The following is a 27,336-nucleotide window of genomic DNA, read 5'->3' on the forward strand; positions in this document are numbered from 1 at the left end:
TTTTAAAATATTAATATTTTAATATTAATATTTAAATTTACATTTATTAATATTAATAAAGATTTAAATTTTTATATTTTTAAAATATTAATATTTTTAATTTTTATACGTTTTTATAAACATATTTGATTTTTAATCAGCATTATTCCTCAAAAACTTGATTTACAGCTCAGGAATCGTCTTATAGTTTATGTTTGTTTAAATCGTTACAGTCCTGAAGACGGAGTGCTGAACACCGAAGAATTCAGGAATTATCTTCTCCGGACTTTGGGTAACAAACGCTCTGATTTCCCCAAAACCCCTTAGAATGATGGGATTGTTTTCAGACTCCTCTCAAACATTATTCTGTCTTTCAGATAGTCGTGTTCTGCTTCCGGGCGGCCGTGTATCGGTGTCTTATTTTGGGCGTAACTGTGTGATCGGAGTGGATTCGGTACGGGGTGTCGACGGAGAGACTCAGACATCAGTGTCAGACGGAGCCGCTCTTGATCTGTCGTCACAGCTAGAACAGCTCTCCATCCAGCACAGTACACCAAACAGATCACATGACCCTTCACCCCTGACCTCTCAGCCTCCTTCGACACCCTGTAAACTGAGCAACCCTGTTCTCAGTCCGTCTGACCCTTCCTTCACCGACAGTCCTTTGCGTCTGTCTCCCCCTGCTGGACGCACATCGACGGACACATTCTATACCGTCTGCAGCTCCACCACGCTGAGCATCTCTGAGCCCGCCGAGCAGGATGAGGGCGACGAAAGGTCAAAGGTTACGTACAGTATGATCGGCGGGCTCAGTGGTCAGCTGCAGGTCATCAGGGAGACCATCGAACTGCCGCTCAAACACCCCGAACTCTTCAAAAACTATGGTGAGTGAGGTCAGAGGTCAGATGTTCGTAGCCCAACCCCTGACCTTTGACACATGACCTTTAAACTTCACTTCTTATATCAGTCCATTGTCCTCATATAATCCAAATACTTAGGGTCTTTATTTTGAAGTGCTGAATCTCATGTGGTCATGTGACGTGAGTATGTGTCTGTCATGACAGGAATCCCGCCTCCTCGAGGTGTGCTGCTGTATGGGCCGCCCGGCACAGGGAAGACCCTGATTGGACGAGCAGTAGCCAATGAAGTGGGAGCTCACATGAGCGTGATCAACGGCCCCGAGATCATGAGCAAGTGTGTGAGAGACGGTTAAAGCTGAAACTGTTCATCACAACAACCACATTCTCACAAAACATGTAACGTGTTACGTTTAAAAACATTATTACATTTTAATGCTTCAATCTCATGAAACATTTTACATTTAAAAACTTAATTAAGTGCATTTTAATGCTCCATTCTCACAAAACAGGATGTGCGTTACATTTAAAAAAATAATTAAGTGCATTTTAATGTTACATTCTCACTAAACAGGATGTGCGTTACATTTAAAAACATAATTAAGTGCATTTTAATGTTACATTCTTACAAAACAGGATGTGTGTTACATTTAAACACGATTAAGTGCATTTTAATGTTACATTCTCACTAAACAGGATGTGCGTTACATTTAAACACATGATTAAGTGCATTTTAATGTTACATTCTCACTAAACAGGATGTGCGTTACATTTAAAAAAATAATTAAGTGCATTTTAATGTTACATTCTCACTAAACAGGATGTGTGTTACATTTAAAAACATAATTAAGTGCATTTTAATGTTACATTCTCACTAAACAGGATGTGCGTTACATTTAAAAACATAATTAAGTGCATTTTAATGTTACATTCTTACAAAACAGGATGTGTGTTACATTTAAACACATGATTAAGTGCATTTTAATGTTACATTCTCACTAAACAGGATGTGCATTACATTTAAACACATGATTAAGTGCATTTTAATGTTACATTCTCACTAAACAGGATGTGCGTTACATTTAAAAAAATAATTAAGTGCATTTTAATGTTACATTCTCACTAAACAGGATGTGCGTTACATTTAAAAACATAATTAAGTGCATTTTAATGTTACATTCTCACTAAACAGGATGTGCGTTACATTTAAAAAAAATAATTAAGTGCATTTTAATGTTACATTCTCACTAAACAGGATGTGCGTTACATTTAAAAACATAATTAAGTGCATTTTAATGTTACATTCTCACTAAACAGGATGTGTGTTACATTTAAACACATGATTAAGTGCATTTTAATGTTACATTCTTAAAAAACAGGATGTGCGTTACATTTAAAAACATAATTAAGTGCATTTTAATGTTACATTCTTAAAAAACAGGATGTGCGTAACATTTAAAAACATAATTATGTGCATTTTAATGTTACATTCTTACTAAACAGGATGTCACATTTAAAAACATAATTAAGTGCATTTTAATGCTACATTCTCACAAAACAGGATGTGCGTTACATTTAAAAACATAATTAAGTGCATTTTAATGTTACATTCTCACTAAACAGGATGTGCTTTACATTTAAAAACATAATTAAGTGCATTTTAATGTTACATTCTCACTAAACAGGATGTGCGTTACATTTAAAAACATAATTAAGTGCATTTTAATGCTACATTCTTACAAAACAGGATGTGCGTTACATTTAAAAACATAATTAAGTGCATTTTAATGTTACATTCTCCCTAAACAGGATATGCTTTGCATTTAAAAACATAATTAAGTGCATTTTAATGCTACATTCTCACAAAACAGGATGTGCGTTACATTTAAAAACATAATTAAGTGCATTTTAATGTTAAATTCTTAAAAAAACAGGATTTTAATGTTACATTCTTAAAAAACAGGATGTGCGTTACATTTAAAAACATAATTAAGTGCATTTTAATGCTCCTTTCTTAAAAAACAGGATGTGCGTTACATTTAAAAACATAATTAAGTGCATTTTAATGTTACATTCTTAAAAAACAGGATGTGCGTTACATTTAAAAACATAATTAAGTGCATTTTAATGCTCCTTTCTTAAAAAACAGGATGTGCGTTACATTTAAAAACATAATTAAGTGCATTTTAATGCTCCTTTCTTAAAAAACAGGATGTGCGTTACATTTAAAAACATAATTAAGTGCATTTTAATGTTACATTCTTAAAAAACAGGATGTGCGTTACATTTAAAAACATAATTAAGTGCATTTTAATGTTCCATTCTTAAAAAACAGGATGTGTGTCACATTTAAAAACATAATTAAGTGCATTTTAATACTACATTCTCACAAAACAGGATGTGCGTTACATTTAAAAACCTAATTAAGTGCATTTTAATGTTACATTCTCACTAAACAGGATGTGCGTTACATTTAAAACATAATTAGGTGCATTTTAATGTTACATTCTTAAAAAAACAGGATGTGCGTTACATTTAAAACATAATTAGGTGCATTTTAATGTTACATTCTTAAAAAAACAGGATGTGCGTTACATTTAAAAACATAATTAAGTGCATTTTAATGTTACATTCTTAAAAAACAGGATGTGCGTTATATTAAAAACATAATTAAGTGCATTTTAATGTTACATTCTTAAAAAACAGGATGTGCGTTACATTTAAAAACATAATTAAGTGCATTTTAATGTTACATTCTTACAAAACAGGATGTGTGTTACATTTAAAAACATAATTAAGTGCATTTTAATGCTCCTTTCTTAAAAAACAGGATGTGCGTTACATTTAAAAACATAATTAAGTGCATTTTAATGTTACATTCTTAAAAAACAGGATGTGCGTTACATTTAAAAACATAATTAAGTGCATTTTAATGCTCCTTTCTTAAAAAACAGGATGTGCGTTACATTTAAAAACATAATTAAGTGCATTTTAATGCTCCTTTCTTAAAAAACAGGATGTGCGTTACATTTAAAAACATAATTAAGTGCATTTTAATGTTACATTCTTAAAAAACAGGATGTGCGTTACATTTAAAAACATAATTAAGTGCATTTTAATGTTCCATTCTTAAAAAACAGGATGTGCGTTACATTTAAAAACATAATTAAGTGCATTTTAATGTTACATTCTTAAAAAACAGGATGTGCGTTACATTTAAAAACATAATTAAGTGCATTTTAATGTTCCATTCTTAAAAAACAGGATGTGCGTTACATTTAAAAACATAATTAAGTGCATTTTAATGTTACATTCTTACTAAACAGGATGTGTGTCACATTTAAAAACATAATTAAGTGCATTTTAATACTACATTCTCACAAAACAGGATGTGCGTTACATTTAAAAACCTAATTAAGTGCATTTTAATGTTACATTCTCACTAAACAGGATGTGCGTTACATTTAAAACATAATTAGGTGCATTTTAATGTTACATTCTTAAAAAAACAGGATGTGCGTTACATTTAAAACATAATTAGGTGCATTTTAATGTTACATTCTTAAAAAAACAGGATGTGCGTTACATTTAAAAACATAATTAAGTGCATTTTAATGTTACATTCTTAAAAAACAGGATGTGCGTTATATTAAAAACATAATTAAGTGCATTTTAATGTTACATTCTTAAAAAACAGGATGTGCGTTACATTTAAAAACATAATTAAGTGCATTTTAATGTTACATTCTTACAAAACAGGATGTGTGTTACATTTAAACACATGATTAAGTGCATTTTAATGTTACATTCTCACTAAACAGGATGTGCGTTACATTTAAACACATGATTAAGTGCATTTTAATGTTACATTCTCACTAAACAGGATGTGCGTTACATTTAAAAAAATAATTAAGTGCATTTTAATGTTACATTCTCACTAAACAGGATGTGCGTTACATTTAAAAACATAATTAAGTGCATTTTAATGTTACATTCTCACTAAACAGGATGTGCGTTACATTTAAAAAATAATTAAGTGCATTTTAATGTTACATTCTCACTAAACAGGATGTGCGTTACATTTAAAAACATAATTAAGTGCATTTTAATGTTACATTCTTAAAAAACAGGATGTGCGTAACATTTAAAAACATAATTATGTGCATTTTAATGTTACATTCTTACTAAACAGGATGTCACATTTAAAAACATAATTAAGTGCATTTTAATGCTACATTCTCACAAAACAGGATGTGCGTTACATTTAAAAACATAATTAAGTGCATTTTAATGTTACATTCTCACTAAACAGGATGTGCTTTACATTTAAAAACATAATTAAGTGCATTTTAATGTTACATTCTCACTAAACAGGATGTGCGTTACATTTAAAAACATAATTAAGTGCATTTTAATGCTACATTCTTACAAAACAGGATGTGCGTTACATTTAAAAACATAATTAAGTGCATTTTAATGTTACATTCTCCCTAAACAGGATATGCTTTGCATTTAAAAACATAATTAAGTGCATTTTAATGCTACATTCTCACAAAACAGGATGTGCGTTACATTTAAAAACATAATTAAGTGCATTTTAATGTTAAATTCTTAAAAAACAGGATTTTAATGTTACATTCTTAAAAAATAGGATGTGCGTTACATTTAAAAACATAATTAAGTGCATTTTAATGCTCCTTTCTTAAAAAACAGGATGTGCGTTACATTTAAAAACATAATTAAGTGCATTTTAATGTTACATTCTTAAAAAACAGGATGTGCGTTACATTTAAAAACATAATTAAGTGCATTTTAATGCTCCTTTCTTAAAAAACAGGATGTGCGTTACATTTAAAAACATAATTAAGTGCATTTTAATGCTCCTTTCTTAAAAAACAGGATGTGCGTTACATTTAAAAACATAATTAAGTGCATTTTAATGTTACATTCTTAAAAAACAGGATGTGCGTTACATTTAAAAACATAATTAAGTGCATTTTAATGTTCCATTCTTAAAAAACAGGATGTGCGTTACATTTAAAAACATAATTAAGTGCATTTTAATGTTACATTCTTACTAAACAGGATGTGTGTCACATTTAAAAACATAATTAAGTGCATTTTAATACTACATTCTCACAAAACAAGATGTGCGTTACATTTAAAAACCTAATTAAGTGCATTTTAATGTTACATTCTCACTAAACAGGATGTGCGTTACATTTAAAACATAATTAAGTGCATTTTAATACTACATTCTCACAAAACAGGATGTGTGTCACATTTAAAAACATAATTAAGTGCATTTTAATACTACATTCTCACTAAACAGGATGTGCGTTACATTTAAAACATAATTAGGTGCATTTTAATGTTACATTCTTAAAAAAACAGGATGTGCGTTACATTTAAAACATAATTAGGTGCATTTTAATGTTACATTCTTAAAAAAACAGGATGTGCGTTACATTTAAAAACATAATTAAGTGCATTTTAATGTTACATTCTTAAAAAACAGGATGTGCGTTATATTAAAAACATAATTAAGTGCATTTTAATGTTACATTCTTAAAAAACAGGATGTGCGTTACATTTAAAAACATAATTAAGTGCATTTTAATGTTACATTCTTACTAAACAGGATGTGTGTCACATTTAAAAACATAATTAAGTGCATTTTAATACTACATTCTCACAAAACAGGATGTGCGTTACATTTAAAAACCTAATTAAGTGCATTTTAATGTTACATTCTCACAAAACAGGATGTGCGTTACATTTAAAAACCTAATTAAGTGCATTTTAATGTTACATTCTCACTAAACAGGATGTGCGTTACATTTAAAAACATAATTAAGTGCATTTTAATGCTTCATTCTTACAAAACAGGATTTGCATTACATTTGAAAACATAATTAAGTGCATTTTAATGCTACATTCTCACAAAAAAGGACATTCATAACATTTAAAAACATAAGTACATTACATTTTAATGCCATATTGTCTCGTGCTTGAGTAGTTTTGTTTTCATAAGCGTGTAAATGTGTTTGTTCAGATAAACATGTCTCTCTGCAGGTTTTATGGAGAGACTGAAGCCAGACTGAGGCAGATCTTCACAGAGGCCTCACAGAGGTACTGACACACAATTAATGTGTTTAACGTTTGTTATGAATGAACCCAAGTCACAGTGTGTGTGTGTGTGTGATCACAGGCAGCCTGCCATCATCTTCATTGATGAGTTAGATGCTCTGTGTCCAAAAAGAGAAGGAGCACAGAATGAGGTGGAGAAGCGGGTCGTCGCCACACTCCTCACACTCATGGACGGGATCGGATCGGTGAGTAGACAGTGTGTCTGTCCATCCAGTGATGTGCCAAAAATTAATTTAAAAGTACAAACATTTCATGCAGTATCTCAATATGAGCTCATAAACTGAATGTGTCATAATAATAGTTATTCAAAAATGAGAAAAATATTGTTTGAAATCAGTTTAGATGAAGTACAGCATATATCATGCACCTCGAAACATTAATATTATTAATTGACAGATGAAATGGTGTGTTTGATGTCATCAGGAGGGTCACAGCGGTCAGCTGCTGGTTTTGGGAGCCACAAATCGTCCTCATGCGCTGGATCCCGCCCTGCGGCGGCCTGGACGCTTCGATAAGGAGCTGGAGATCGGCGTTCCTGACGCGAACGGCCGGATGGATATCTTACAGAAGCAGCTGCGCTCCATGCCATGTGACGTCAGCGACGACGAGCTGCAGGAACTAGCCGATGCGGCGCATGGATACGTGGGCGCTGATCTCGCCGCCGTCTGCAAGGAAGCTGGTGAGTTTTCATGCGCTACGGTTGTTAAGATGGTACAGCTTCACTTTAAATCACATTTCATCCTGTTTTGCTTCATAATAACATGTTTTGCTTCATAAAATGTACATAATTAAGTACATTTTAATGCTACGTTCTGACAAAACGGGATGTATGTTACATTTAAAAACACAATTGAGTACATTTTAAGGCTACGTTCTCACAAAACGGGATGTGCGTTACATTTAAAAACACAATTGAGTACATTTTAAGGCTACGTTCTCACAAAACGGGGTGTATGTTACATTTAAAAACACAATTAAGTACATTTTAAGGCTACGTTCTCACAAAACGGGATGTACGTTACATTTAAAAGCACAATTAAGTACATTTTAAGGCTACGTTCTCACAAAACGGGATGTACGTTACATTTAAAAACACAATTAAGTGCATTTTAAGGCTACATTCTCACAAAACGGGATGTGCGTTACATTTAAAAACACAATTAAGTACATTTTAATGCTACATTCTGACAAAACGGGATATATGTTACATTTAAAAACACAATTAAGTACATTTTAAGGCGATATTCTCACAAAACGGGATGTGCGTTACATTTAAAAACATAATTAAGTGCATTTTAATGTTACATTCTCACAAAACGGGATGTGCGTTACATTTAAAAACATAATTAAGTGCATTTTAATGCTACATTCTCACAAAACGGGATGTGCGTTACATTTAAAAACATAATTAAGTGAATGATACTTCAGAAATCATTCTAATATGCTGATTTGCTGCTCAAGAAACATTTCTTTACTATCAATGTTGAAAACAGTTAATATTTTTGTGGAAACCATCATACATTTTATTTTTTAGGATTCTTTGATGAATAGAAAGTTCAAAAGAACAGCATTTATTTGAAATAGAAAGTCATTATAACTGTCTTTACTGTCACTTTTGATTGATTTAATGCATCCTTGATGAATAAAAGTATCAATTTCTTTCAAAAAACACCCAAACTTTTGGATGGTCGTGCGCTTCTGCATGTATTTTTCTCCTCAGTTCGTTCTCCTGCTCTCCTCTGCAGATGTGTTTGTGTTTTTCCTCTTATTCCAGAGGACAAGCGTGTCTTTAAGGCTGGTGTTTCCTCCGCAGGACACAATGACCTGAATGCATGCGGACACCAGCACTTCCTGCTGAGACATGCAGTCAGATCACGTCTGTAACCTCTGAACACATGGAGAAGAGAGATGTAAAAATAGACAGAGTCTGTTTACTCCATCACTGCGTCTCTGGAGGGGCGGCTTGATTTTCTTTGGCAAGGTCAAGACTGTGTGTGTGTGTGTGTGTGTTGATCTTTCCATCTGGGCACAGATGCATCGCTGTTTAAAAATATCACTGGTGTATAAAGGATGTGCAGGTGTGTGTTAAAGTCTGTGCTTTGTGTGCCTGTCGGCGTGTGTGTTCAGCGTGTGTGTGATATTACTGTGTGCTCAGCATTCAGGAGTGACTCTGGGCTCTTCACTGAAACTGATCTCTGGTCAGTGTCTGATCGATAATGCGCATTTTCCTCTGAATGACCTGCTGCAGTCCTGAAGAGACACGAGATACACCTCCACCTCTCTAACGCTCCACCACACTTCATCCTCCGCTAGACTCACTAAAGGCTTATTAAGAGAAAACTTAAGAATATTCTTAACATAAATTCAGAATGTTTCTATGTGCAGTTTTTGAAAAACTCTATTATAATGTACAGTAGTGGCCAGAAGTGATGAAATTTGATATCTTCAGATATTATTAAAAATAGTTAAAGATTTTAAAAGCATATTGTTCAGTTGAGCTTGTTTTATTTGATGATAACGCAATGAAACATGGCAAAATTGTGATCGTGCAAAAACAAGAGAGAGCCAATGAGATATTAATAACTGATTATGTTGTAGTCAGTGTTTGCTTTTTGGGTAATGCTTTAGGGTCCAATTCTGTTTATTAACTAGTTGCTTATTATCATGCATATTGCTAGGATATTGGCTGTTTATTAGTATTTATAAAGCAGATATTAATGCCATATAATTCTACCCAATACCTAAACCTAACAACAACCTTACTAACTTTTAATAAGCCGTAATTCGGAGTTTATTGAGGCAAAAGTCATTGTTAATAGTGAGGTTTGGACCCTAAACTAAATCTTGTTTTTTTTTTTTAATGCAGTTTTTTTGCATAATACTTTTAAACCTGTAGCTGTAGTGTGCCTTTTTTGCCAAATAATTTTGTCAGATAAAACCTTAACCAAGTTTAGTATTTTGATCTTCCTTCATTTAAATACTTAAAAAATATAAAATATTTTCCTCATATTTTGATGGTTTAATCGAATTTGTAGGGTCAATAAAAACAAAAATTAATAATTTTTAAAATGTAAAAAAAAAATTGACAATTAAATGTATTTTATTTTATTTGTGTTATTTTTGTTATTATTTTAATTTAATAAATTTTTATTTCAGTTTTAGTTTGTTATTTTAGTTCTTCAACGTAAACTAAACAAAAAAGAGAAATGTTACCTTGCCAACTAGCTGAAATTATGGGAAAAAAAAAAAAAAACGCCACTAAACGCAACTTTTTATCTCAGAATTCTGACTTTTTTCTCGCAATTCTGACTTTTTTTCTCGCAATTGCGAGTTAAAAAGTCAGAATTCTGAGATAAAAAGTCGCAATTCATCTTTTTTTTTTGTAGTAGCTTTTTTTTTTTTTTTTTTTTTTTTTTTTTTAGTGGCGGAAACGGGCTTCCATAGAAATAAAATGTTTGTTTTTTTAAAAAAAAATATTTTATTTTATATCAGTTAACATTTAAGTAATTAAAATGTTTTTTGTTTTTTTATGGTGTATATTTATATTATATAGTTAATATCTTTATTTGTGTGTGTGTGTGTTTAACATTTAATTAAGTGAATTGTTTTCTAATTTTTTAGTATAATTAATTTTAAGTGATTATCTGGACCCTTCCACGGGCTGCATTCACAAAAATCCTTCTAAAAAAATACTAATAAATTTATTAAAATGTTTTTAAGTGCAATTCATGAAAAACTTTATTAGCTAGTGTTCTGTTGTAATGCTTAATATTTGAAATAACCCAATAAATTCATTAAACATCTCAATTTTGGGTGATTTAAAATGGTTGGAGGTTATCTACAATTAAGTTGTGGTTATTTTTAATAATATTATTTTCCTACAAACAATCTTTAGAAAAAGATAAATTCTTGAAAAAACTCTAAGCTTAATAAATGTCTTCTGCCTCAGACTCAATATGAACTGATGAATATGAACACAGACTCAGAAGGCGATTTTCACTGTGGTTTCACTGTTAATGTTGAGATAAAAACCGCTGCAGGATTGTGGATCTGAAATGTGTTTGTCTCGCTTTATCTTTCATGAAGAGAAGCGGCTGTGAAGTTTGGCGTTTGGTTTGAATCACACTGAATGTTCAGAAGGAGAATAAACAGCTCTGTGTCTGACTGACGGCTTCTTCCTTATAAAGTCTTTCTCCCGCTCTCTCTGTCCTTTTACAGCAGAGTTTTCAGACTCAGACTCCAGCTGAGTTTATGTGTGTGTGTGTGTGTTTATAAACCCGGAAGCGTTTGTGACGCGTGTCCTCCTCTCCTCTCCTCTCTCTGGAGATTGTTCTTGTTTTATGTCAGGGCCGGTGTTGTTTCTTCTGTTGATCGAGTCAGTTTCACTGCAGCTGTGAGTGCAAATGCAGGAATGAGGAAAGATCCGGAAACATTCCTGCTCTGAACATTATTCTGTTGTTGTTCTGTTCCTCCTTCCGTTTTATTTCGTCTTCAGATGATGCAGGAGATGTTTGAAGTGTCGTGTCTTTACTGCATTAACATTTAAATATTTAAAATCATCATTAAAATTGATCTATCTGTCTATCTATCTATCTATCGATCTATCTAGTGTTGCTTTTCAAGTAAATGTGCCTTATTCCATCCATCCTTCCTTCATCCATCTGTCCATCCTTCATCTGTCCATCCATCCGTCCATCCATCCAGTTTTGCCTTTCAAGTAAATGTGCCTTATTCCATCCATCCATCCATCTGTCCATCCTTCATCTGTCCATCCGTCCAGTTTTGATTTTCAACTAAATGTGCCTTATTCCATCCATCCATCTGTCCATCCTTCATCAGTCCATCCATCCGTCCATCCATCTGTCCATCCGTCCATCCATCCATCCATCCATCCATCCATCCATCTGTCCATCCTTCATCTGTCCATCCGTCCATCCATCCATCCATCCATCCATCCATCCATCCATCCATCTGTCCATCCTTCATCTGTCCATCCGTCCATCCATCCGTCCGTCCATCCGTCCATCCGTCCATCCATCCAGTTTTGCCTTTCAAGTAAATGTGCCTTATTCCATCCATCCGTCCATCCTTCATCCATCCGTCCGTCCATCCATCCGTCCATCCTTCATCCATCTGTCCATCCATCCATCCGTCGTCCATCCTTCATCCATCTGTCCATCCATCCGTCCGTCCATCCTTCATCCATCCATCCGTCCATCCATCCATCCATCCAGTTTTGCTTTTCAAGTAAATGTGCCTTATTCCATCCATCCATCCATCCATCCTTCATCCATCTGTCCATCCATCCATCCGTCGTCCATCCTTCATCCATCCATCCATCCTTCATCCATCTGTCCATCCATCCATCCGTCGTCCATCCTTCATCCATCTGTCCATCCATCCTTCATCCATCTGTCCATCCATCCGTCCATCCATCATCTGTCCATCTGTCCATCCATCCATCCATCCATCCATCCATCCATCCATCCATCCAGTTTTGCTTTTCAAGTAAATGTGCCTTATTCCATCCATCCGTCCATCCTTCATCCATCCGTCCGTCCATCCATCCGTCCATCCTTCATCCATCTGTCCATCCATCCATCCGTCGTCCATCCTTCATCCATCTGTCCATCCATCCGTCCGTCCATCCTTCATCCATCCATCCGTCCATCCATCCATCCATCCAGTTTTGCTTTTCAAGTAAATGTGCCTTATTCCATCCATCCATCCATCCATCCTTCATCCATCTGTCCATCCATCCATCCGTCGTCCATCCTTCATCCATCCATCCATCCATCCTTCATCCATCTGTCCATCCATCCATCCGTCGTCCATCCTTCATCCATCTGTCCATCCATCCTTCATCCATCTGTCCATCCATCCGTCCATCCATCCATCCATCAGTCCATTCTTCATCCGTCCATCCATCCATCCAGTTTTGCTTTTCAAGTAAATGTGCCTTATTCCATCCATCCATCCGTCCATCCTTCATCTATCTGTCCATCCGTCCGTCCGTCCATCCTTCATCCATCTGTCCATCCATCCATCCGTCCATCCATCCTTCATCCATCTGTCCATCCATCCATCCGTCCGTCCATCCATCCATCCATCCATCCATCCATCCATCCATCCATCCATCCATCCATCCATCCATCCATCCATCCATCCAAGTAAATGTGCCTTATTCCATCCGTCCGTCCGTCCATCCATCCATCCATCCATCCGTCCATCCTTCATCCATCTGTCCATCCATCCATCCGTCCGTCCATCCTTCATCCATCTGTCCATCCATCCATCCGTCCATCCATCCTTCATCCATCTGTCCATCCATCCATCCGTCTGTCCGTCCATCCATCCGTCCATCCTTCATCCATCCATCCGTCCATCCGTCCGTCCATCCATCCATCCATCCATCCATCCATCCATCCATCCATCCATCCAGTTTTGCTTTTCAAGTAAATGTGCCTTATTCCATCCATCCGTCTGTCCAGGTCATTCATAATACATATCTATCTATTTATTTATTCATAATTAAATAAATAAGTCATACATTCACTTCTAAAAACACTTTTTGTCTATTCAAATATTTATTTTTTGTCTTCCAAAATAATGTCTGAATTCATTTGAGAGCTTTTCTCAAAATATTGATATTGAGTTGTGATTAATCTGAAGTTAATCTGAATGTACATTAACCCTTTCTGCGCGACCCGTCTCAGTGAGTTTCTGCTCCGTGACCCAGTGTTTGTTTTTAAGGGGGATTTCCAGGTAATCTATTTTTAAACGTGTTCATTGGAAACATACGATTCTCTTTATCTCTAATGCTCGTTGCTCCTTTCTGTTCCTCTTTTTCTCTCTCATTATGTCTTTGTGTTTGTGACTCCTCATTCGGCCTCGTCTGATGTCGTCACATCCAGAGAGAGCAGGAGGTCAGGTTTGATTCACGTCGGATGTTTACACTGTGTTGGAGCAGAGGAAAGCCTGCGGGATGTTTGCTCTCAAATAAATCAACTCAAACAGAGATTAAACCCACTGGATTCAGCTTCATCTGTGCCTTATTATGCTTCACAGTGTGTGTACAGTGTGTGTGTGTTAAAGGGACAGTTCACCCACAGATGATTCTGGCATCATTCACTCGCCCTCATGTTTTCAGCTCCATGAATTCAAGCGTTCTGTCTGATCATGCTGATAATCTCTCCTTTTAGAGTCCAAACAGACAAAACTAGAGAAATGCACGACCAGTCAAAAGTTTGAAATCATTTTGTAAAAATTGTTCCGACCCCAAACTTGACCCTTGTCTGTTCATGTTCTGTGTTTCTGCAGGTCTTCACGCACTGAGGAGGGTTTTAGGATCCAGACCTGCTCTCTCTGACGTCCAGGTGATGAACAGTGTAAAGGTCACGACCTCTGACCTGAGGCTGGCAATGACTGAGGTCAAACCCAGTGCGATGAGAGAGGTGGCCATCGACGTGCCAAAGGTACAATTTCATCACATACTTTGGAATATTATATGTGTAAAGAGAAACGCTGACACAACACACACTTACACACTGATCGGCCTCATTCATGAATACATTTTTGTGTTTGCAAAGTTCTATAAAGCTGTTTTGACATACATTTTAGGATTCATGAAAGTTTTAGTATTTTTAAAACATTAGTTACACAATCCATCTTAATCATTCCCAACTTTTTATTATCCGGTTTGTCTCATTTTCTCTCCTCTCTGCTGACTCAAATTAGTCTGAAATCCAAATTAGTCAAATTCAGACACGAGCAGAAATATAGCTGCAGGCAGCAGTTATTGGGGCCAAGCACCAAAAGGGACAATGAGACATGCAAGCATGGCTAGGAGTCTCAGAAAAACTTCAACAATAAGTAATTAAAGATGTTTTTAAATTATTTTAGTCAAAATGCCTGAAAAATCACAATTACTGTCACTGTAATGTGATTAACTTGCTTATCATTTTTGACCAATAGGTGGCGCTGTTATCAAATTATTATGGTGCGTTTAGTGTGAGGAGACCATGACACATACAAAGTTTGGTGTCAGTATGCCAAAGAATCAGCTTGGTATCATGCCAAAAATATTGATTTTGGTGAAAATCGGACCAATGGTCTAGGAGGAGTTCGAAAAAGCAGGTTTTCAAAATAATTCAAAATGGCAAAGTTCAAATATCAAGAAAATATGGCGTAGTTGGTATCATTGTTCTCAGTGTGTCCCATGGATTCTAAAGACCAGTTTCATTAAAATAGGCAAAATTGTTTAAAAGCTATTAGCTTTTTTTGAAATTTCATTATAATTTTTGACCAGAAGATGGCGCTGTTCTGAAATGTTTGAGTAATTTAAAATTGCCAACACCCAGAATGGTCAATTCGAGAAAATTGTGTGTCATTCGGTATGCTGCACTGATTCAAAAGAGACCAGTTTTCTTGATTTTTGGGCAAATCGTTCAGAAGTTATAAGCAAAAATATAAATGTTTCATATCTCCTTAGCAGTAGGTGGCGCAGTGCCGAAACCCTGCATGTAGCCTCTGGTCATGCTTGTGATGACATGTACCAAATCTCATCTCAATACTCTAAAGCGTTTCGGAGATATAGCCTCACGTCCAATTTGGCGTGCTCTTCAAATTCGTTCGCGCGTTATTCAAGAACGGATGGGTTTATCAAAAAGCCTTTGACAATTTTTGCAAGCATTGTCTGAAGATGACCTAATTTGATTTTCATGAAAATCGGATAAACCATCTAGGAGTTCGAAAAACTCTGAAAATTCAATTCCATTCGTCTTGAGCGAATTTAGTTTCTAGCCCTTACGGTTCAAAAGTTATTAGCATAAACATAAGTGAAAATTTGGACAGATGGTGGCGCTAGAGGGTTTTAAGTTAGAGTCTCCAAATTTGCTGTGGTTAATGATCAGACTGTCCTCTATCTGTGTGCCAAATTTCACAACTTGTTACCATATGGTTCTATGTGCTGAAAACGAATTAAAAAACTAAAAAACGTTCGGTGCTTGAACGCTAATTCAAACCGTCTGTGTCTGTGTGTGTAGGTGCGGTGGAGTGACATCGGTGGGATGGAGGAGGTGAAGCTGGCGCTGAAGCAGGCGGTCGATTGGCCCCTGCGGCACCCCGAGGCCTTCAGCAGGTTGGGTATAACGCCACCTAGAGGCGTCCTGCTGTATGGACCTCCAGGATGCTCCAAAACCATGATCGCCAAAGCCTTAGCCAACGAGAGCCAGCTCAACTTCCTGTCCATCAAGGTACATAATGAGCGTTTGTGTGAGAATGTTTGCTTTCTTATTATGGAGCAAAAAGTGAATGAAAAAAGTAAAACAATATGTTATAATAAATACTTGTTACAACTACTTTTGTTGATTTCATGTCAGAGACTTTTATTTTGAAAAAATTCTGAAATGAAAAATGTATGAAATGAAGTAATTTGTGTTTAAATCAAGAACAAATATCTGCTAATGGGGTCAGAGAAATAAAGTTAATTCAAAGGGAAAGCAAGATTATTTTCTGACCCCATTGGCAGATATTTGTTCTTGTTTTAACCCTTGCGCGGTCTTCGTTTGGGAAGTACACTCAGGGTCTTTGGGGTATCCAGAGACCCCAGGCAACAAAATGTAATTTTGTAACAATATATTTTTTTTTAAAACAAATGTAATTTTACTCTGTTTATTAATGTATTTACTCCACATGGATAATTTGACATGGTTTAGTGTGAGATTTCTGTCCATCTTTTGGAAAATGCAGTTTTAAAAGTAAATAAATTATCACTTTTACCAGTAGATGGCACCAGAGCTCCACTATTTGCTATTTGATTGACTGAAAGACATCTTTTCACAAGTATTCTTCAGTTGGATTCATATCTAAATATTATAAAATCACAATTATAACAGTAAATGTTACTTTTTGTCAAAGTTTAGTATTTTTTTGTAATTGAAAGTTTTTCAATATTGTCAGACCCCACTTAGAAAATGGACAAAATTCATCCTCAAAATCAACATTATTGAAAAACTATTACTGAAAAAAAAAAATCCAGACCCTGAGTGTGACTTTTTTTTCTACACTAACATAAAAACAAGATATCGCTCCATTTTTTTTATTTATTTTTTTTTCTTTTTTTGTAGATCTAGAAAGTGTTAACAACTGTACAAAGTTTCATTTAATTTGGACAAAGAGAACATTTTTTATTTTTATTTTAGCAAACGTCGTTTGGGGTCTAAAAAGACCCCAAAGACCCTATAAGGGTTAAACACAAACTCACTTCATTTTGATACATTAAACAAGACTTAATATCTTCAGTCATTTTGCTTCTCCAGTAAATGTATCTTGATTTAAGAATCTTTATATGTTTGTGTTTACTACCTTTTTGTTTGGATGCAAAATTTGTCTCCAGAACATCTAAGGATGTCCTCCTTTGGAAAATGATTGATAAAAAATCTATTTTTATAAGATCTTTTGTAGTTGACTTGATATAAAACCCGTACCTGAAGGCTTGTATGTGTGAACTGAAGGCGATCGTGTGTCATCTTGATCTGATCAGGCGTGTTTGGGAGTGAATTCCCTCGCAGGAGGATGTTTAGTCTGAGAGACGCTCACATTTCTGTACAAGAGCCGATATGAATCTCTCCAAAGCAAGTTACGGAAAACACACACCCTCCGAGAGAATACCCAGATCGTGAGTGTGTGTGACAGGAGGTGTTGAAATGCATTATGGGACGAGAGGAAGTGAGCTTGACTTCAGAGAGATTGTTTATCAGACGGACAGACAGCTCTCGTCTTCTGTCTTTGTGCTGGTTAGTTGTTATTTGTCTCACGTCGGTCTCTTCCTATCGTCTCATTAATCTCTCAGTGCTGCGACGTTTAACCCTGTAAAGCCTGACATATGAAATCATAGTAAAAAATTATTTTTTGAAAAAAGTATTTTTCAAAGCCTCAAACTGACAAAAAATATACAATTTGGTGCAGATGCTGATATTTAAATGGACAAAACGATGAAATTCTGAAACTTGTAATCTAAATCAATGAGGTCTTTATAACAGTATAGCAGATGCTGACATAAAATGCAAATAAATATCAATATCTGCCAATAATATGTCTTAGTAAGATGATATTTAAACGAGCCCTAGTTTTTGTGAATTATCAGGTGTCTATAGTGTGATGTCATCCAGACTAAAGCCTTATTTTCAGTTGATGATGTTAACCCATGACTGAGGTCTGAAATGCATTGATAATTGATTGGTGAAGTATTGATGATGTCACACTGAATGTTGTGACTGTCTCCACAGGGTCCAGAGTTACTGAGTAAATACGTGGGCGAATCAGAGCGAGCGGTTCGAGAGGTGAGAGACGCCCGACTGTACCTGTTCACCAAAAAATGACAATTAAACAAAATAACATGTAATTTGCTAGAGGGTCTGACAAAATGTTAATTGCTACAGTCTATTAAAAAATATTTAATTCATTTAATTTTTTTTTATCGGTGAAGTCATAAAGACTTCACTTGTTTCATTACTGGATGAATCAACGTTTTTGAATGAATCCCCTGAATGATTCAACGACTCATTTATAAATGCTTCACTTGTTTCATTACTGGATGAATCAGCATTTTTGAATGAATCTTCTGAATGAATGATTCAACGACTCACTTATAAATGCTTCACTTGTTTCATTACTGGATGAATCAGCATTTTTGAATTAATCTTCTGAATGAATGATTCAACGACTCACTTATAAATGCTTCACTTGTTTCATTACTGGATGAATCAATTTTTTTTAACAAATCTCCTGAATGAATGATTCAATGTCTCACTCATAAATGCTTTACTTGTTTCAATACTGGATGAATCAGCATTTTTGAATGAATCCCCTGAATGATTCAACGACTCACTTATAAATGCTTCACTTGTTTCATTACTGGATGAATCCATTTTTTTGAACAAATCTCCTGAATGAATGGTTCAATGACTCACTCATTCACTTGTTTCATTGCTGGATGAATCAGCATTTTTGAATGAATCTCCTTAATGATTCAATGACTCACTTATAAATGCTTGTTTCAATACTGGATGAATCAGCGTTTTTGAATGAATCCCCTGAATGATTCAACGACTCACTTATAAATGCTTCACTTGTTTCATTACTGGATGAATCAGCATTTTTGAATGAATCTTCTGAATGAATGATTCAACGACTCACTTATAAATGCTTCACTTGTTTCATTACTGGATGAATCAGCATTTTTGAATGAATCTCCCGAATGAATGATTCAACGATTCACTCATAAATGCTTCACTTGTTTCATTACTGGATGAATCAGCGTTTTTGAACAAATCTCCTGAATGAATGATTCAGTGACTCACTCATAAATGTTTCACTTGTTTCATTACTAGATGAATCAGCGTTTTTGAATGAATCTCCTGAATGATTCAACGACTCACTTATAAATGCTTCACTTGTTTCATTACTGGATGAATCAGCATTTTTGAATGAATCTCCCGAATGAATGATTCAATGATTCACTCATAAATGCTTCACTTGTTTCATTACTGGATGAATCAGCGTTTTTGAACAAATCTCCTGAATGAATGATTCAGTGACTCACTCATAAATGTTTCACTTGTTTCATTACTAGATGAATCAGCGTTTTTGAATGAATCTCCTGAATGATTCAACGACTTATAAATGCTTCACTTGTTTCATTACTGGATGAATCAGCATTTTTGAATGAATCTCCTGAATGATTCAACGACTCACTTATAAATGCTTCACTTGTTTCATTACTGGATGAATCAGCGTTTTTGAATGAATCTCCCGAATGAATGATTCAATGACTCACTCATAAATGCTTCACTTGTTTCATTACTAGATGAATCAGCGTTTTTGAATGAATCTCCTGAATGATTCAATGATTCACTCATAAATGTTTCACTTGTTTCATTATTGGATGAATCAGCATTTTTGAATGAATCTCCTTAATGAATGATTCAGTGACTCACTTATAAATGCTTCACTTGTTTCATTACTGGATGAATCAGCGTTTTTGAACGAGTTTCCTGAATGAATGATTCAGTGACTCACTCATAAATGTTTCACTTGTTTCATTACTGGATGAATCAGCGTTTTTGAATGAATCTCCTGAATGATTCAACGACTTATAAATGCTTCACTTGTTTCATTACTGGATGAATCAGCATTTTTGAATGAATCTCCTTAATGAATGATTCAATGACTCATAAATGCTTCACTTGTTTCATTACTAGATGAATCAGCGTTTTTGAATGAATCTCCTGAATGATTCAACTATTCACTCATAAATGTTTCACTTGTTTCATTACTGGATGAATCAGCATTTTTGAATGAATCTCCTTAATGAATGATTCAGTGACTCACTTATAAATGCTTCACTGGTGTAACAATAGGCTATAACTGATACAATATTGTCAAAGTTATGTGTGTGTCTGTTTCTGTAGGTTTTCCGGAAGGCCAGAACAGTTGCTCCGTCTATCGTTTTCTTTGATGAGATCGACGCGTTAGCAGTGGCGAGAGGAAGGTAACATCAGATTCATCAATGACTTTATTACTACAGCACCATTCACACTGTCAGTACTGTATGACCAAACCACATTAGGAAGAAACGACACAATATGATATGATCTAAACAAACAGTTTATTCATTAATGACATCAAGACCTCAGCCACATTAATATCTGATGATATGAACATGATTATCGAGGTGTTAAATGTGTCGTTCTGACACATAGAAGACGGTTAATGCTCTAAACGCACAGAGACTGACATCTGCGCTTTACAGACACAAGCATGTCTTTGTTTCCCTGAAAACAGATGGAGATTTTGCTACAAATGTGTTTTGTCATAAAATGTGTTTTTATTTTTTTGGCTCTTCGCTTATTTAATTAATGAAGTGCCTAGTGTTTCAAGCTTCTGACAGTAAACACACACACACACACACACACACACACACACACACACACACACACACACACACACACTTCAGTGTAAATCTAAAGCTGGCTTGTTCTGCTGAGTCAGAGATTCATTTACTGGATTGAATTCTGAATGACACATTGATTTACTGATGAATGTATTTGCCTTTAATCAATCAACACACACACACACACACACACACACACACACACACACACACACACACACACACACACACACACACACACACACACACGCTGATCTGTCGTTCTGCTTTAAGTCTCCAGAATCAATTAATCTGAAACCTTATTCAGCAAAACCCAACAGAACCCAGAAACTGCCTAGCAACACCCTAGAATCACATAGAAATGCCCTAGCAACTCCTGAGAACAGTATGTGTACCTGGCTTCATTGTAAAACATGCTGATTGAACGGGATTGAATTGTGTTGTTCAGTTCTCCTCACGCGGGCGGCGTCGGTGATCGTGTGCTGGCTCAGCTGCTCACCGAGATGGACGGAATCGAACAACTAAAAGACGTCACGGTTCTTGCCGCAACCAACCGACCTGATATGATTGACAAGGTAGAGCACCTGCCGATCCTCACACACACACACTTCCTTTCACTCAGGAAGGGAATGAAACGGTTGGACACACACACGTTTCCTCATGCTGGGTTTGAGAGTTTCTGTTTCCTGCGGTCAGAGGCTCACAGCAGCTGTCACTCACTCATGATTGACCGCTCCTCCATCAGTCTCAGACCCCCAGCGGATCAACCCTCTCTGCTCTAGTGTGTGTGTGTGATCCCCTGAGGCAGCTGTGAAATCGTCGTCACACACACACACACACACACACACACACACACACACACACACACACACACACACACACACACACACACACACACACACACACAGAGCCTCATTTGAATGTCACACAACCAAATGGAGAAACACGGTGTCAGACACACACCTGAACTCTCCTCAGCTGCTGTGTGTGTTTATATAGTTTATAGTTCTTTATATCAAAATTCTCCCTTATAGGTGATGTATATAAGAATTTTATGATATAATACATTCTCTTAACCCAATTTATTCCTCATTAACTGCTATTAGTATGTTGTTCTTGGGTTTATTTCCTTCAAAATTATAAATATTTAGCCCCTCGGGCATTATCAAAACATTGAGAGCGATCCGCTCAGATCCGTCAATCTCTGTCCAGCTCAACCAATAGCAAGAGATTAGGGTGTGGCTACTGTAGCAGGTGGAGAGTTTGGGGCGTGGCTGCAGCAACAGGTGGATAGTTTAGGGTGCGGCTACTGCAGCAGGTCGAGAGTTTGGGGTGTGGCTACTGTAGCAGACTGAGATGGGCATGGCTACTGCAACAGTTGGAGAGTTTGGGGTGTGGCTACTGTAGCAGACTGAGATGGGCATGGCTACTGCAACAGTTGGAGAGTTTGGGGTGTGGCTACTGCAACAGGCGGAGAGTTTGGGGCGTGGCTACTGCAGCAGGTCGAGAGTTTGGGGTGTGGCTACTGTAGCAGGCGGAGAGTTTGGGGCGTGGCTACTTCAGCAGGTGAAGAGTTTGGGGTGGGGCTACTGTAGCAGGTGGAGAGTTTGGGGCGTGGCTGCAGCAACAGGTGGATAGTTTGGGGTGCGGCTACTGCAGCAGGTCGAGAGTTTGGGGTGTGGCTACTGTAACAGACTGTGAGATGGGCGTGGCTACTGCAACAGGTGGAGAGTTTGGGGTGTGGCTACTGCAGCAGGTGGAGAGTTTGGGGTGTGGCTACTGTAGCAGACTGAGATGGGGCGTGGCTACTGCCGCAGGCGGAGAGTTTGGGGTGTGGCTACTGCAGCAGGCGGATAGTTTGGGGCATGGGGGCGTGGCTACTGCAGCAGGTGGAAACTTTGGGGTGTGGCTACTGCAGCAGGCGGAGAGTTTGGGGCATGGGGGCGTGGCTACTGCAGGAGGCGGAAAGTTTGGGGCGTGGCTACTGCAACAGGTGGAGAATTTGGGCCGTGGCTACTGCAGCAGGTCGAGAGTTTGGGGTGTGGCTACTGTAGCAGACTGTGAGATGGGGCGTGGCTACTGCCGCAGGCGGAGAGTTTGGGGTGTGGCTACTGCAGCAGGTGGAGAGTTTGGGGTGTGGCTACTGCAACAGGTGGAGAGTTTGGGGTGTGGCTACTGCAGCAGGTGGAGAGTTTGGGGTGTGGCTACTGCAACAGGTGGAGAGTTTGGGGTGTGGCTACTGCAGCAGGTGGAGAGTTTGGGGCGTGGCTACTGCAGCAGGTCGAGAGTTTGGGGTGTGGCTACTGTAACAGACTGTGAGATGGGCGTGGCTACTGCAACAGGTGGAGAGTTTGGGGTGTGGCTACTGCAGCAGGTGGAGAGTTTGGGGTGTGGCTACTGCAACAGGTGGAGAGTTTGGGGTGTGGCTACTGTAACAGACTGTGAGATGGGCGTGGCTACTGCAACAGGTGGAGAGTTTGGGGTGTGGCTACTGCAGCAGGTGGAGAGTTTGGGGTGTGGCTACTGTAACAGACTGTGAGATGGGCGTGGCTACTGCAACAGGTGGAGAGTTTGGGGTGTGGCTACTGCAGCAGGTGGAGAGTTTGGGGTGTGGCTACTGCAACAGGTGGAGAGTTTGGGGTGTGGCTACTGTAACAGACTGTGAGATGGGCGTGGCTACTGCAACAGGTGGAGAGTTTGGGGTGTGGCTACTGCAGCAGGTCGAGAGTTTGGGGTGTGGCTACTGTAACAGACTGTGAGATGGGCGTGGCTACTGCAACAGGTGGAGAGTTTGGGCCGTGGCTACTGCAGCAGGTCGAGAGTTTGGGGTGTGGCTACTGTAACAGACTGTGAGATGGGTGTGGCTACTGCAACAGGTGGAGAGTTTGGGGTGTGGCTACTGCAGCAGGTGGAGAGTTTGGGGTGTGGCTACTGCAACAGGTGGAGAGTTTGGGGTGTGGCTACTGCAGCAGGTGGAGAGTTTGGGGCGTGGCTACTGCAACAGGTGGAGAGTTTGGGGTGTGGCTACTGCAGCAGGTGGAGAGTTTGGGGTGTGGCTACTGCAGCAGGTGGAGAGTTTGGGGCGTGGCTACTGCAACAGGTGGAGAGTTTGGGGTGTGGCTACTGTAGCAGACTGAGATGGGGCGTGGCTACTGCCGCAGGCGGAGAGTTTGGGGTGTGGCTACTGTAACAGAATGAGATGGGCGTGGCTACTGCAGCAGGTGGAGAGTTTGGGGTGTGGCTACTGCAACAGGTGGAGAGTTTGGGGTGTGGCTACTGCAGCAGGCGGAGAGTTTGGGGCGAAATTCTATCAATTGCCAAAAATGTATTGGTAGAAAATATATTTATGTAAATATATTTAGAATTGTATTTTAGCAAAAATATATATTTTTGTATATTTAGAGATGTATTTGAAAATATATATTTTTACATATGGGAAACTTTGTATCTGGATGTAAATAGCTTCAACCTGAATATAGACCTTAAATGGAATTTGATGTGCATGTTTTTTTCTGGCCTGGTTATTTAATATAAAGTTGGATATTCAAGTATGTCTGCATAAATACAGTACATTTAAGGAAAGCAATATATATTCTATAATATAGCAAATGTCAACTGTATGATTGTTTGTACTGTCGCAAAATATAACTATGTTATCGCACAACTCTAATCTGCTAAATGCAACTATAAAGCATAACGATATTAAGATATAAACATTTACATCATGATTTTCTGTGAAACTGCTTTGAAAGAATGTGTACTGTGAAAAGCACTATACAAATCAATTTATTGAATTGTATTATATTGGCATTAAATCATCTGTCAGCCTCTTGCTCTCGGTCAGAAATGATACGGTCAGTGACGGAAATTCTGCAGATTTATTAATGCAGAAATGTAGATTTAAATTCAAATAGGATTTCCTCACAGCTGTGTGTGTGTGTGTGTGTGTGTGTGTTTGAGAAAAAGAGAAGGAAAAATGGGCAAGAGAGAGACAGATGGAAAGGTGATCTGGTTTTTCTCCTGGTCTGAATGTCTGTCAGTGCTTGAGTTTGATGTGTCTGCAGTGAGAGCCAGTGTCCTCCGTCCACACACACACACACACACACACACACACACACACACACACACACTTCACATTCTCCAGATCTTCTTTACAGCAGGTTCAGCTCCATCAACAGGCAAAATGTTGATTACCACAGTCATTTTTTTTAGACTCGTTTTAATTAGTTCAGACATTTTAATATGGCTTTAAAGTGGTTGCAGGGTTATATTTGCTAGTTTTTTTGTCTTTTGAAACAGTGAAACTCTCTCATCGTGTTTGTCTGTACTTTCTCTGACCCGTCCGGCAGTGTGTTGTTTAGTCGTGTCAGTCAGTTTTGTACAGTTTTTTGGGGGGTTTGTTGTGATCCGTGAGACACCTGGATTTCCTCTCAGCTGCTGTTTCTCCTCATGTCTCACTCGGTCTCACGTGATCCGCTTCTAACCAGAAGGGGGCGCCAGTCCAGTCTAGTCCAGTTTTCTGGTTTGACTCCTCTATTTATAAACTCTTGCAGTGCAAAACAATTGTTCTTCATCAGTATTTCTGTCTTGTTTTCCAGTACAAATATCTAAACATTCTTAAATCAAGATGCGTTTACTGGAGAAGCAAAATGACTGAAGTTATGAAGTCTTGTTTACTGAAAAATGCATTTAGTTTATGCTTAAAACAAATATCTGCCACAAACTCCCTTCATTTTGATACTTCTTGCAGAAAACAAGCCTTCAAAAAGTCATTTTGCTTCTCCATTAAATGTATCTTGATTTAAGAATGTTTAGATACGCTGGAAAACAAGACAGAAATACTTCTTTATGTTCTTGTTATTGGATGTTAATCAGACACATATTGAGTCACAGTTGTGTGTGTTTTGGTGTATTTCCAGTGAATCTTTTCACTAATTTGTGGTTGTTTCTGTAAACACTGGCACTCATGTCATACATCAGCATTATTTCAGTGTGTTCAGTTTCTCTTTTTCTCCATCAGTAGTCGGTTTCGAATTCTTGTTTTGTTTTTTAAAAATGGAATATTGCGGTATTTATTATAAGTAATTTATCAGTGCACATAAATCATATAATTAGTGCTGAATCAGAAAATCTTCTCCTCCCTCTTGCACCATCTCTTCTCTGATGATGAGGGTGGGGCAACCTGTCACTCACATGAGATCCACCAATAGCAAACCACAACCATCCAATCAATTCCCCACAGACAAAATCAAGCCCCGCCCTACATTTGTTCTTGTTTGAGAACCGTTTCACTTATATATACGGCACAATAGAGAAGAAAAGACTAGCACAACTTCCATTTCATGCCGACTTTAAGTAAATTGTATTTCGGTAACGCACATTTAATTTAAATCCCATCTGAATTGAATAAGTTGTTTTTTTCCCTCACAACCCCCATCAAAAGTGACATAATTCCCATTTCTCAATTAACTCAGAGATTATCTGAGAATCTAATCCAGTCTGAATATGAATGTTTGTGATTGCAGATATGTTATTTCATTGAATATTGTAACTAAAGCTCAATATCTGGTGCACTTTCATTAAATTCACAAATAATAGAAAAACAATGGAAAATAAAGCAACAGTTGTTTAAATTTGAAAGTACTTTTTGATTCCCATCTGACGTACAAACATTAGTAAATATAGTAAAAGTAATGGTTGTAAAATGGTTTCAATGTGTGTCGTTCTGATTTGATCCCATAATGCATCATCTTCAGTACTGAATCTCCAGATCTGTATAGTGAAGGTTGAGCTGTTGCGGTTTGAGCTCAGGAAATTGTTCAGGAAATCAAGCGGTTCGGTCCAAAATCCTCCCGGTGGGATCCGTAACCTTGCGCTCCGTCCCAGGAAAACCTGCCAAAACAGGAAGCACTTAAAGAAATGTGAATATTTGTTCTGGTCACTTGGCATGTTTTGGATGTTTTATAGCATTTTCCTTTGAAGAAAGAGGGAAAACACTCTGGATCACAGCAGGAAGGAAGTATTTGAGTTATTTGAACAGGTCTGAATGTGTGTGTGTGGCTCGTTTTGCACGGTGGCGAAGAAAGCGAGTGTGTCGAGCCCTGGGGGACGCGGCTCAGCGCGGTGAACAGGTAACCGGATATGCGGAGGGAGGATGGGAGGAACGGAGCACTGCGGAGAAGAGAGCAGGAATCTGGTGTATCCGGCAGAAAGATCTTGACAGGTATCAAACTTCAAGCAGCCTAACGGTGTCCGATTCCAGAAAACATCATCAGAGGAACGAGGCACAGATTAAACCTTCCTCTTGATCTGATTTGGAGATGTTGGTGCATAAGTCGTAATTACAAAACTTTGAGGTGTTTGTCTCACCAAAACATGCCAAGAGTGTTTATTCTC

At 37.3% G+C, this 27,336-nt stretch overlaps 1 protein-coding gene across 2 annotated transcripts in view; it reads left to right on the forward strand.

Moving 5' to 3' along the window:
• Window positions 1–27,336, forward strand: part of spata5 (spermatogenesis associated 5) — a 56,337-nt gene that overhangs the window by 3,067 nt on the left and 25,934 nt on the right. For both annotated transcript variants that reach the window (XM_048189271.1, XM_048189262.1), the window contains exons 4-14: window positions 213–271; window positions 357–863; window positions 1,044–1,173; window positions 6,912–6,968; window positions 7,048–7,171; window positions 7,410–7,665; window positions 14,307–14,461; window positions 16,031–16,240; window positions 18,275–18,328; window positions 20,459–20,538; window positions 21,389–21,515. In XM_048189271.1, coding sequence (XP_048045228.1) covers window positions 213–271; window positions 357–863; window positions 1,044–1,173; window positions 6,912–6,968; window positions 7,048–7,171; window positions 7,410–7,665; window positions 14,307–14,461; window positions 16,031–16,240; window positions 18,275–18,328; window positions 20,459–20,538; window positions 21,389–21,515 — 1,759 coding nt within the window. The remainder of the gene's footprint in view (window positions 1–212; window positions 272–356; window positions 864–1,043; window positions 1,174–6,911; window positions 6,969–7,047; window positions 7,172–7,409; window positions 7,666–14,306; window positions 14,462–16,030; window positions 16,241–18,274; window positions 18,329–20,458; window positions 20,539–21,388; window positions 21,516–27,336) is intronic.

The sequence above is a fragment of the Megalobrama amblycephala genome, linkage group LG1 (assembly GCF_018812025.1).
Source record: "Megalobrama amblycephala isolate DHTTF-2021 linkage group LG1, ASM1881202v1, whole genome shotgun sequence".
NCBI classification, from domain to species: Eukaryota; Metazoa; Chordata; class Actinopteri; order Cypriniformes; family Xenocyprididae; genus Megalobrama; species Megalobrama amblycephala.